Source organism: Stegodyphus dumicola, chromosome 4 (genome assembly GCF_044657685.1).
Source record: "Stegodyphus dumicola isolate Sdum_Otavi_A_Nest chromosome 4, ASM4465768v1".
Taxonomy (NCBI): Eukaryota; Metazoa; Arthropoda; class Arachnida; order Araneae; family Eresidae; genus Stegodyphus; species Stegodyphus dumicola.
The window spans coordinates 162,892,940-162,906,826 of record NC_140771.1 but is presented as its reverse complement, the minus strand read 5'-3'; the positions used below and the strand labels follow the sequence as shown (position 1 = coordinate 162,906,826).

The following is a 13,887-nucleotide window of genomic DNA, read 5'->3' as shown; positions in this document are numbered from 1 at the left end:
TTGCGAAAAATTTCAAATTTTGAAAAATTGCTCAGACTACCAAGGAGCTTGGCCACCCCTGGTATAGATGAAAGAAAAAACAAAGTCATTTCACTAATATTTAGTAACTGAGATTTGCAAATAAAACTGAAAACACAAGTGTCCAAAAACAAATGCGAGTACTATATACGCCTAATTCAAGATGACTAGATAAAAATAATAGAAAAGGAACGTATGTATTCACATAACTACGTATGTGTAAAATTTAAACAAATAAGTAGTTTCTAACAACAAAAAATTAGGTTTCATTCTTTTAAAAAATTGGAAATAATTATAAGTAATAAATTAGTCCATATTCATTTCAAATTCCCATCTTGGGTCACTTCAGTTATTTGACAAATGCAATCCGCTTCTACATGTTAACCATTCTCCTTTTAATGCGAATTCTTCTTAATTTCGATTACGATATTAATTTGCCTCACAAACACAAGGTAAGAAATAAGCAGTATTTAAAAAAAAAAAAAAAAAAAAAAAAAAAAAAAAAAAAAAAAAAACTACAGTAAAATTAATTTTATAAATTAGAATGAGAGTTATATTTACTAGGTATAGCAAGATAATTTTTTATTACAAAAAAGAAACATTTCCATTTTCAATCTAATGGATAAAATTGTGTCTTTCAGAATTCAAACAAAGCTTGATATTCTGAAGTCCTTTGCTAGAAGAGAATATGTTTGATTGTTTTCCTGCCTTACATGACTTTAAAAATGAAGAAAGTTTAAAAATAGATATTAAAATTTGTATTGAAATAATACAGCATTTGCATGACTTGCAGTTAAAAACTTGGTCAATAATTGTCATGATGGCAGGAAGAGCATTCTTAGGTTCGAAATTCTTTCACGATGACAATTAAGCCGACAGCGTGCAGCTGATTGATTTGACAACTGATTCTGACATAAAACAATAATTTAAAGATTTAATCTACCATTAAATGAATACTGGGCAAGGCCAAACTGCACCTTTCTGATCCCTTTAAATGTGGTTCACATCATAAGGCATAATAATTTCATTTAAAAAATACCATATCAACATGTGAAAAAAAAAAAAAAATCATGCTGCGACACACTTTTTTATAATCTTTAATTTCCTTTTTAAAGTACATTTACATTAAATTAAAAAAAACTTCAAACTGTGCACTTTTCTGCAATTTTATTACTACGTTCAGAATATGAAAAAGAGACAGAGAAAAAGTTACATTTGCAGTACATAATATTGATGATGTAATCTTCCTTAAATCTTTAAGAGAGGAGTTACAAATATGTTTAACTCTAATTTGCAATGGAAGAAAGACAGTGTTTTTAATGGCTACCTTACCTTTTATGAATGAAAGAAATGGCTAATTTTATTTTTATCTCATTATGTTTGTTCTCATCTTTGACATATTTTAGAATTAAGAGTAAATCAAAATCCTTATCCTTTCCCCCCCATCCTCCCCAAATCACTTCATTATTTACCAAAATGTAATAAAGAACTGCTGTATTTTTACTTATGTTAAAATCAGTTAACGAATGTGATTAGAATTAAAATAAAAAAATTAGAAACAAGAAAAAAAGGAAAGTTTTTCTGTCTAAAAAAAAGTTTCATCACACAAAAATTTTTAATTTGTATGTTGTTAAAACATACTTTTCCAAACACACAGTACAAACAATAGAATTAAACTTATGCTAAATCATCACATTAATTATAAAATGGCATATCATTAATTATCAAGTTATTTGAAACATTTTTTTTTCTGGTCAAAAAACTTTTTATTGCTTTCGAAATTACAAAAAATGTAGTTGCAGCTCTCGGAAAATCTCTTCACTTTTCCTGAACTATAAAAAATTATTCCTATTGATGTCAAACTAGGCCCCCTCTGGTATATGTATTTTTAGAGATAATGGGCTACCTTGCTTTAGTAATTTTTTAAAATAGAGACAAAAATAAATCACATTGGATAAATTTTTAGACACAGATCAGAATGAGTCTTATGCAGAATTGATGGTACTAAGAAACAAAACTAAAAAGTAGAAAAGAAGTTTAACAAAGACACCTGTGTTTTCAGAAGGACAATTCCCCTCCAAACAATAGGATCTCTTATCTTTTCTTTTCTTCCCATTTTTTACTTATTCTGTCAATTCATCTTCATAAGTTACCATAAAATTCAAAGAATTTATCTTTTTTTAATAGTTATTTGATTATGGCACGGCACTCAAGGGTTATCTGTCTAAGGGGAAGCATGCCACCATAGAGGAATTTTTAAGCAAAACTGGCTCCTATATGTTACGCAAGGAAAAAATTTAAAAAATGCCCAAACAGCCAGCTCATTAGTGGGATTCTAACATCAGACCAAATTTTCAATACTCAGCATTTCTATTTTTTTAAATTTAATGTTGTCATTATCATTTTCAGGAGGGAGTGTTCTTAAGTTTAATGATATCAGTTGATTTTATGATCTGAAATTGTGCACAAAATACTATAAAAGTTAAAATAAGCAATTCCTGGTAATTTTGGAACAGATTATTCCATTTCACATTAACTCCCCTGCAGGGAAACAGTTTTCATATAGAAGCGAGCGAGTGAGTGAGTGAGTGAGTTTTTTGGCACAAAAACCAATGATGATTATCATGCGCCAAACAAATGGTGGGATGACCTAATTTAATGAAATGAAATACTTATTAATAAAAAATTTTAAAAAGCTACATGTACCAAATCCAGAGGATGAAGTCATATAAAAAACCTGATAAAAGCACACATTAAAATATAATACAAAATCTGCTGAACAGATTACATCAAGTAATAAAAGCCAGTCTCTTTTAAATAATAAAATAAATTACAATTGGTCTCTCTTCCAATTAAACGGTCGAGAGGTAAGTCACAGCTATTAAAATATTTCTGATGAAGATTGTTAAAACAGGGACACTCAATTAAAATATGACGAACAGATAGACAAACATTACAATTTGAACAAACAGGCTCACTCTCAGCTTTTAAAAGATAGTTATGTGTCACTCTAGAGTGACCAATTCTGAGGCGAGTCAAAAGAACTTCCTCCTTATGATTTTTGGTTGATTCCCAATGCTCAATTCTAGCCTTTACATGTCTTAACTTGTTTTGAAGCTGAACATCCCAAAATTGCTGCCATTTTTTTCGGATCTTCTCTTTCACAACACAACAGATATCTCCAAAAGGGATGAGGCGACTGGACAGTTCAACAGTACATTTCGCTGTGATATCTGCCAGCTCCTTCCCTTTAATTTCCACATGACCGGGAACCCAGCAGTACAGGATTTCATATCCACGACTCGTTAAATTTATATGTATCTTAAGAACATCCACTATGACTGGGTTTTGAGTGTTAGAAAAAGCTTCTAATGATTTAAGTGCACTATAGGAGTCTGTATAAACTATAAACTTTTTGTGGCAGAGCCTTGAGATGTACAAAAGACAATATATTGCAGTTAGTTCAGATGTTAAGACAGAGAAGGCATGGTGCAAGCGTCTACCCTCCATGTGATCTCTGATTACAAATGCCATCCCGACATGATCATTTGACTTAGATCCATTTGTGTATACTGGACGGTAACTGCTATATTTGTGCCTGTGCTCAGCGAAGAGTTGTCTGTAAATGATCTCATTAGTGTTTGCTTTCACGTGATGCTTGAAAACATCAAGAAGCTGAATCCGTGCATTTTTCCAAGGTGGGATTTCACAATTCTGTACTGCTTGGGGGTGCATATCAGAGAGGGAAAGTTCCTCAATGACAGGGCGAACTCTTAAAAGAAATGTAGGAACACAGGATGGACGTGTTTCAAATAAGGTGTTACACACATCATCAAGTAAGCACAGCTTATTGGGATGTTCAGGTTGGGATAGAATATTAAAATATTGCAAAAGGGACAATTGTTCATACCTCAGATAAAGTGATGGTTCATTAGAGTCAACATATAGGCTCTGGACAGGAGAAGTCCTGAAAAAATCCACAGAGCTTGGTGGTGAACAGGATCCAGTTTCAACAATACTGATGACCGGGCGAATCCGTAAACAACTGAGCCATAGCGAACAAGCGCTCTGTAAATGTGAAGCATAGAGCAACGCTCTGCACCCCAGGAGGCGTTCGCCAACACTTTTAAAATATTTAGTGTTCTTAAACACTTCTTTCTCAGGTTTAAAACATGAGAGGGGAAAGTCAATTTTCGGTCGAACATCACCCCTAAAAATTTTACTTCAGGTGCAACTGGAATCACAGACCCATTGAGGTATAATTCAGGCTCAGGATGGAGACCTTGCTTTCTACAAAAGTGCACGCACAAAGTTTTTTGCTTGGAAAAAGTAAATCCCTGTTTGTCTGACCATTCTTGAATTTTATTCAGAGGCATCTGCATTTGCCTCTCTACGTATCTCATGTCTGCCCCTCGACAGTTAATCTGCAGATCATCAACATATAGAGATCCCAAGATGGTGGGAGGAAGTTCTTTTAGTACAGAGTTTATTTTTTAAATGAACAGGGTTACACTTAGCACACAGCCTTGAGGCACACCCTCTTCCTGTTCAAAAACATCTGACATAACAAAGCCAATCCTTACTTGAAAAGTCCTAGTATTCAAGAAATTCTGAATGAAAATTGGCAGGTTGCAGCGCAAGCCACTCTCGTGAAGATTCCGAAGTATACCGTATCTCCATGCCTTATCATAAACTTTCTCAATATCAAAGAATACCGAGACAAGGTGACTTCTTCTTACAAAAGCTTTTCGAATGGATGTCTCTAAGAGGAGCATATTATCTACAGTAGTCCTCCCCTTTCGAAAACCACTTTGATAAGGCGATATAATATTATTCTTTTCCAAGAAGTAGACTAGGCGGCTGTTTACCAGTTTTTCAAACAGCTTGCATAGGCAACTCGTAAAGGCCAATTGGTCGATAGTTGGAGGGATTCCTTGGATCTTTCCCTGGCTTAGCAATAGGAATTACAACAGCTCTCCTCCATGCACTGGAAAAAGTACGCTCCTTCCACACTCTATTGTAAAGTGTGAGAAGGGCATTCAGTGACTTATAGGACAGATGCTTTAGCATTTCATAATTCACGCCATCAAGACCCGGAGAAGACCTATGTGTCTGCAACAAAGCTCTCCTTAATTCAAGAATAGTAAAGTCTCTATTATAAGGCTCAGATTTGGAAGAGTTGAATGCGATGGGATTTATTTCAGAGTGCTGCTTGATAGAGAGAAATGCAGGTGAATAGTTTCTGCTGGAAGAAACAGCAGCAAATGTCTCACCAATAGTATTCACAATTTCTTCTATGGAGCTAATCACTCGGCCATCTTTTTCCAAAAAGGAAAGTGAGTGGTCTTTATATATTCCGCATGCTTTTCGAACTCTTTCCCAAACCCGCTTACTAGGCGTAGAGGATGTAATTGACGACATGTAGGAAATCCAAGAATTCCTTTGGCTCTGCCTCCTTACTTTTCATGCATTTGCTTTGGCTCTTTTAAATGCTATGAGGTTTCGCAGAGTTGGATATCTACGAAAAATACCCCATGCTTTTTTTCTGTTGTTTCAGTGTTTCATGACAGTCGCAATTCCACCATGGTTTCGTATATTTGAGCATTTTTCCTGATGTTCTAGGAATGGACAGAATAGCTGCCTGAATAATAGTATTAGTAACAGCTTCAACAGCATCATCAATATGCACATCTTCTACCATTTCATCTGTCAGCTCTGCAACGGAAGAGAAGAGTTCCCAGTCTGCCCTGTCAAGAATAAATTGAGGGACTCTCGACAAGGGGTTTGCTCCTCTTCGTGCAAGAGACACAAAAATGGGATAATGATCGCTGTTGTACAGGTCATTTCCGACACTAAAAGTACAAAATGGCAACAGAGATGGTGAACAGATGGCACGGTAGAGAGCGTGGAATCTCCTTGAAGGCTCATAGAAGTACATATCCTGCCCATTATTCAGGAGACAAAGGCTATGATCTTCAATCATCTGCTCAATTTGTCTTCCTCGGCAATTTGTATCTTTACTACCCCAGAGTGGACTATGGCCGTTAAAATCTCCTATTATGATAAAAGGCTCAGGCAGCTGCTCTATTAGATTATTTAAATTTTGCTGATAAATGTGCTCTTTGGAGGCAAATTCAAAGAAACAAATGAAACAACAATATCAAAATTTATTTTAGTAGCGACAACTTGGAGGGATATCGCCAAAGATAGTACATTGGAGGGATAATCCAGTGAGGTGAGGAGACCTACACCTCCACTGGCACGCTCACCTGCAAGGTTATCCTTCCTGACGAAAGAAAACCTCCGAAGTTTTGCATGCTGTTCTGATTTCAGATTTGTTTCCTGTATTGCTAAGCACACAGGATGATACGCATTTATTATAGATTTGATGTCAAGCAAATTTCGGTGGAAACCATGACAGTTCCATGACACGAGGGTGGCCATTATGAATGGTTTTTGTTTTTTCTGTGCTGTTCTTTTGTTTTTCATGGAAGTAGATGCCTGGGAACTTCTAGTCCCTCTTCTACTTCCATACTGTCTGAATCTGCAGATTCAGAAATCATCTAATCAAGAGAGCTATTGCTGTGACTTCTATTTTTATTTGATATTTTTTGTGTGGCAGTTTTGGGCTTACTTTGAATAACTGTTCCTTTTTTTTTTGTACTATATGGGTGGCATTTTCTTTTTTCTTATTGGATGTAGACGGTTGGGTTTTATTTGGTAGAGTCTGTGTGCCTATTGATGTTTGGGTGGCAACTGTATGAGATGATTTAAGAGCATTGGCATAAGATGCATTTGGTCGAAGCTGTGTGCTTTGGACTAATCTTCTGGCTTCAGTATACGAGATGGTCCTAGTAACTTTTGTAGTCTGGATTTCTTTTTCCGATTTCCATTTTGGGCACGAGCGAGAAAATGCTGGGTGGTCACTCTTGCAATTTATACACAAAGGCGCAGCGGTACAATTATCAGAATTGTGGCCAATCTGTGAGCACCTGGCGCATGTGAGGCTGCCACGACAAGACGTCTTAGTATGGCCGAAACGCTGGCATTGGAAACATCGCATAGGGTTTGGAATATAAGGTCTTACAGGAATATTTAGATATCCACCTTAATATTCTTAGGCGGATCAGGCGTGTTGAAGGTAAGGATCACGTGTTTCGTGTCTATCAACTTACCTTCTTTACGCATCTTGATCCGCCTTACACAGCAGACATTTTGGTTGGATAGCTCAGAAGCAATCTCTTCTTCAGAAACATACAGAAGGTCGAATTCTGAGATTACACCACGACAATAGTTCAGTGACTTATGTGCTGTTACAGTGACATTCGCTTGCCCAAGTTTAGTTATCTGAAGTAAAGAAGCAGACTGGGTGGCTGAGGTTGTATTCAATAAGCAAGTCTCCGGAGCGGAGACGCTTTATATTTCTCGGCTCACCAATACAAGACTGGATGCATTTGTTTATTACAAAAGGAGACATCTTATGCATTTCGCCAGAAGGACTAGAGATGACTAGGAAACGGGGACTATTGTTATGATTTTTTTCATTTGCATCTGTACGTAATTTTTTTTGCAGTAGACTTTTCAGAACTAGGTTGAGTGACTGGAGTGACCTCGAAATCTTTAATTAAGTATATATGTGAGTTAGCCATAGTGAAGGAAAAAAGATTCGGGTCCGACGGCCCTGCCCACCACAGAGCCCAACAAGGGAACACAGATTCCTGTGCTAGGGCTAGCCGGACCTATACGCAAACTGAAGCCCCACAGTCGGCTTTCCCGAAAGCAGGTACTCCCGAGAGCTTGACCCCAAGCCACTGACACAAGGACTAGTGACCAGCCGATTGACACCCGTGAGGACGACTAAGGTGCGTCCCGTTTAGCTGAAGCAGAGGCCAAAGTAGTGTGTTGGGGACAGTACCTCGCCCCTCAACTACCAGGACCCTCCTTTCCAGCGACATGGGTCTCCACGCACGGCAAACACGTGGGCAGTTTTCTCGCCACTCGAGAACTAGAGAGAAGGGCTGTTCCAGTTTCTCGTGACAAGCCCCAAACTCCGTAGAGAGAAACCACAAGGGAGAAGGGAAGGGAAAACATTCCAGAGGATCATGACACCCGTCTCACCAAGAAGATGATCCCCTGAAGGGCTAGGGTACCTTGGGATTGCCACACCCGTACTCACAAAAGTGAGCCTCCTGAGGGGTTCATATAGAAGCATTTTGGATATTGAATTACCTTTAAGAATGAATTTTGTTTGTAGACCAAGATACCATCCTACAGCAACAAAACAACTAAAGTTTTACTGCTCAATAAAGCTTGTTTCAAATTATGATTTTTTGTACTTGTAGTTATGCTTTGCTTTCTTCTTTTGGATTAATTACGTTCATTAGAATGTTTCAGTGGCTGAATGATAAAAAAAAAACTGATATTTATAAGAATGGTGGAGAAGTTTACACCATGTACGAATAGAAGAGCAATTAAAATACTGCATGCAGACTGGCCTGCTAAATTTTCTACAAATAAAAATAACAAGAAATTAAAATAAATAAGTAATTTAAAATATCAAAGAAAATTGCATTTTAGCATACCTGTTAAGAGTCAACCTTGACAGATTTTCTTTAGTAGCAAATAAAACTAAAAGAAAAAAGCATAAAATATGAATAATTTTACTTAAATAATAACTTAAATCTGCTGATGTGTTGTATATTTTGAAATAAGGATAGCATTAACAATATATTTTAGGAAATAAACATTAAATGTATTTTTAAAAAATAATCTCAGTCATATAAATAATGTGTATTTAACAATCTGGATTGCATTCAACACAAATTACAATACAAGAAAACTCATTTATAAATTTCTTTACATATCCTCACCCGGATCATGATCGTGAGATTAAATGAATTTTTTGCTGCAGGTGTAGCTCTTACAAGCATTAAAAAGCTCAAACTACTTTATAATTTTCACAACAAAACCAGTCTAACTAATAATGCATTCTACTTTGAGACACAGCTTGCAGTAAAACCTGGCATAAACACTGAAGTATTTAAGTTTATCCCTCGAAGTATTACTCTTCGCAAATTTGGAAAACAATAAAATGACACAAATAAATTACATTGTGAAAAGAAATTATACACACATTTCTTTAACAAAATTAAGGACTTTTAGTTAGGAAAAAAGGATCTGTTAGCAGACAAGAATGGAATAAATTAAAAACATTACTAATGAACTTGATTTCACTATTATAGTACCATTCTAAGCATAAAACAGAACTGTAAATAGAATGCAAGTATTTTACTTTTATGCTCATGCCCAGGTACTTTGGTGGATATTTTTGACTGCAAACAATTTCTAGTTATAAGAATAATTTATAGATGGGGAAAAACACGCATGCATACCACATGACATGTTCTGGTAAAAAGATCACCACCTTTCATACTTGCATAGAAAAAATCGGTAGCTCTCTAACAGAAAAGTATAATGATGCATTATTATTAATTTGAGAACCTTAAATGTTATCAAGTAATTAACAAATTTATTTTAAACTATTAAAGAAAATAAATTTTATACTTTCTGATCTAATTTCTCCCGATACAAGCTCACCAAAAAGTTAAAAAGAATACACAGCATAAATTTAAAGTCCAAAAGAAAATACTGCATGTATTTAAAATGTACATATGAATCTGCTATATCTTTAAGCTATGTCAGCATTAAGAAAAACTCTAGAAAAGAAGAGGTGGTGATAAGACCCTTTATTTTGGCTCCAACAACAAGTTTTTGTAAATACAATGAACGATTATTAAAAAATAAATAAATAAATAAAAATAAAATAAATTTAAAAAAAAAACTTTTACTTCCATTTTCAACATTTGAAGATATTGCATTTTACACAGTTTACATTCTGATCTTCGATAAAGGCTGCTGATATAAGAATAATAATTTTATGTGGTTTTAGCTGGTGTTTTATATCAAGCACAAATGAGTACTGAAAGATTTTTAAATATGCAAGGTGAGAACATAAAATCTTTGACATAAACAATAATCAAAATGAACTTATACAAAATTGCGTTAGGATAACATACAAGGAAAGTTTTATATAACTGAAAGCAATTTAATATTTTATCTTCTCTGTATTTACTTGGTTGCTGACTGTTATTTGCTGATCAGAACAACTGTGTTTTGTTTTAGTTTTTTTTTTGTTTAAACATAAATATCGTATTATGAATTGATTAAGTATTATACTTGCCATTGCTGCGAAGTTCTGAAATCTTTAGATGATTTTAAATACTAATAAAATATGGGATTATTATACTTAAATCTTAAAAAATCCAATTTGATGTTAAACAGCAAAGTTTGTGGTAAATATTATTTGGAAGGTTATAAATGCCATAATAGATATACTTTGGGCTCTATCGAGTTGAGAAATCATGAGAATTTTTCGGAAGAATCAGGACCATATGATCATATAATTCCCATGAGTGTAATGCTTCTGCAGAAATAAGAGAAAAAACTATTACATTTCTGCAAAAATACTGCGATTACTGTTAATTGTACTGCTGGCACTTATAAGTGATCCATTGCACGCAAGAGTCAAAACAAGATTATACCATTAGAAGCTCGTTTTAAGTTTTTTTATAGGCAATGGATTTATTATATACTAAAGAGTTCACTGCTGTTAAAATCATTTAGATCAGGGGTTCTTAATACCTTTCACCCTATGTACGCCTTCCACCACTGCTATAAGAATAATAAGTTCACTCCCTCCTCCTTTCCAAAACTTAAAAATTACATATGCATCTATTCAGATTTAGATTATTTTTAATGTGCTTTATTTATTAAACAATAAAAAGTATAGAAATGTTGATAAATACTAAACTTGAATAGAATTAAATTTATATATATGCGGGGGTTGAGTGTCCAAATGAAAATGTATGAAACAATACTATGATTATATTTAAGTCTTTATTCACAAGTAATCACCAGAGCCCTGAACTCCTTCAGCTCATGAAACAGTGGGATAGTTATTATCCCACTGTTGTAGCTCTTTCTCTCGCAGTTAGATTTGGTTTCAAAGGTTTATTATTGAATTTCACATTATGAGCGATAAGCTTATCGCTCATAATGTGAAATTCAATAATAAACCTTTGAAACCAAATCTAACTGTGAGAGAAAGAGCTACAATGCATGAAATTCATTCTAACCCGGATATTATCATTTCAAAGGCCGACAAAGGTGGCCAGATAGTCGTCATGGATAAGAACACTTACATTGATGGTGTCACTAAACTCTTAAACGAAGAACCATATAATCCGATCCCTAAAGATCCTCACCTTCGGACTTGTCCAAAATAAAAACTGCGATCAAATCTTCGCAAATCATTTCAAGCAACTTAAAACATTCGCTTATCCCATCTGTTGCGAATTGTGCCAGATTATATGCTCTTCCCAAAATTCATAAAAGTGGTATTACTTTCCGCCCTATTGTATCAAATTTAGGTACTACCTCAAGTCCATTAGCTAAATATTTAGTTTCTAGATTTTCCACTCTATTAGACAATAACATTTACACCATAAAAAATTCAATAGAGTTTGTAAAAAAGGTTAAAAACATTTCTCCTAGTAATTTACTCATGGTTTCTTTTGATGTAAAATCATTATTCACCAATGTCCCAGTGGAGGGTGCATTAAGATGTCTAGAAACCAGACTTCGCGAATTTCATTTCTCTTGCATCGAAATTGATGAGCTAATTTCTCTTACTCAACTCTGTTTGAAACAAACACATTTTGTTTTCCAAAATAAATATTACAAGCAAACTGAGGGATTAGCCATGGGAAGCCCCATGGCTAATCCATCAATTAGCTATAAAGTTGCACATATTTTGCAGAAATTTAACTTTCGGGTTGTTTATTCTCCCATCAATAAAATTCCGAGTTCCATACTCAAGGACCCCATTCCGGATATGAATTCCTGGGGTATTTATAGGATTCCTTGCCAGTGTGGTTTAATTTACATTGGCCAAACTAGGAGAGCCTTAAAATTTCGCGTCAAGGAACATGAGGCACATGTTAGAAAAAAGGAAACACAGAAGTCTTCTGTTGCTCAACATTGTTGGTCCGAAAACCCCCCTTTCAGTTTTTCTGCTGCCAAAATTATTCAAAAAACATCTTCCATTGGAGAACTGGATTTTCTAGAGGCATTTCACATTCATAAAAATCTTTCTGTTCTAGTTAACGATCCTAATTCCAATCCAAATTTGCCTTCGGCCTTTAAAGAAATTATGTTTTAGTTCTGGTTTCACCAACAGATGGCGCCACTTGCTTATTCTTGTCCAGGCTTTCTTTTCTTATCTAATCATTATTTCCTATCTGGTTCATTTGCGGTTTTGCAGCTGAAGATGGTGGTTCGGTAAAACCATCGAAACTAGTCCTGTGAAAATTTTGTAAATATAACGCTGATTTTTGTTGTTTGACTTCTGAATTAGTATGCTGATAAATGATGATTACTGGTGACTAAACAGAACTTGCATTGAGCATTTTAATATGCTAAACTTTCTAAAAAGCCGGCTAGAAGTTCTACGAGCAGAAGTGCTAGAATTAGATTATCAGTCTTAACAAAATTTCGAACTGAGCTCTCTTATTACACTTTATGTTATTCAAAGATGTAATAAAAGATGCATTTATTCTAATCAAAAATCTTTAATAGAGGAGTTCGTGCCGCTGCATCTTGGCTTGAATCATATAAAGAGAGAATTTTGTTCAAAATCATATAAGAGGTTGGTTAGAGTTGACTTTAGGGTACCCCGTGTATTATAGCGAAATTGCTGCTTCATTTATCATCAAATTGTTGTTTCATTTCTCACCAAGTTGTTGTCTCATTTATGACAACCTGAGCAGTTGAATGCTATGGAAACCCTATTATGATGTAATTGGTTATGGTGAATTTGAATCATGGGAAAAAATTTGGAAGTGTGTGTCGGATTTGTGTGTGATGGATTAGTACGTTGTTATTTTGTGGTTTACACAGTAAATTGGCTTAGTGTGGTAAGATTAATTTGAAGTTTCTGTAGGATTTGGAACGAAAGGGAAAAAAGCATTAATTGACTGGTGTGTACATGAATGTTTACTTAGTAGCCATTATTAAGTGTCCTGTTTGAAGAAAGCAAATGCGTATGGTCGAACATCGGATATTTTCGACTCTTATTTTTGTGAATTTATGTGGCGAGAGCAGTGTACAGATTCTAGTTCAGATAATTTTAAGAAGCATTTGGATGCTGTTAAGGAATTTTGTTTGATTGAAGACGCGTAAATTCGTAAATAAGGTAGGTGGATATTTCCTTCATTTAGTGCTAAGATAAATTTGCTTTTTTATGTTATTTCATTGTTTGATTTAAAATGTAGTTTATTCAGATTATATATTTTTTGTTGGCTGCTCCTTTGACCTTTTTAAGTGAATATAGTTCTATGTGTACATGGACAAAGTCAAGGGAGTATGCAAAACCTAGTTTGTGCAATTCTCTGATGTTTTTTTAAGTGAAAATAGGCCGATGTGTATATAGATAAAGTCAAGAGAGTGTGCAATGCCATTTTTGTGCAATTCTGGGATGTTTTTTTAAGTGAAAATAGGTTGATGTGTATATGGATACTGAGTTTGTGCAATTCTTTGTCTTGTTATTTTGGCTTTGTGTAGCGGTGATTTTTGCGCGAAAAATCACCGATACGCAACCTAAAATAACAAGTCAAAGAATTGCACAAACTCGGCATCTGTGTACCGCAAAAATCGTCAAGTTTTGCCAAGGGGTACCCTAAAATATACTTTTACCAAGAGGTTTTCTAAAACTATGCTCATTCAAAGAGAAGACAAATTAATTTTGGCATT

The 13,887-nt window shown here is 34.8% G+C and overlaps 1 protein-coding gene across 2 annotated transcripts in view; it reads right to left on the bottom strand.

The window, feature by feature from the left end:
* LOC118180484 (germ cell nuclear acidic protein-like) overlaps nucleotides 1–13,887 on the bottom strand; it is a 108,050-nt gene that overhangs the window by 85,550 nt on the left and 8,613 nt on the right. For both annotated transcript variants that reach the window (XM_085815722.1, XM_085815723.1), the window contains exon 3: nucleotides 8,601–8,646. In XM_085815722.1, the coding sequence (XP_085671848.1) occupies nucleotides 8,601–8,646 (46 nt within the window). The remainder of the gene's footprint in view (nucleotides 1–8,600; nucleotides 8,647–13,887) is intronic.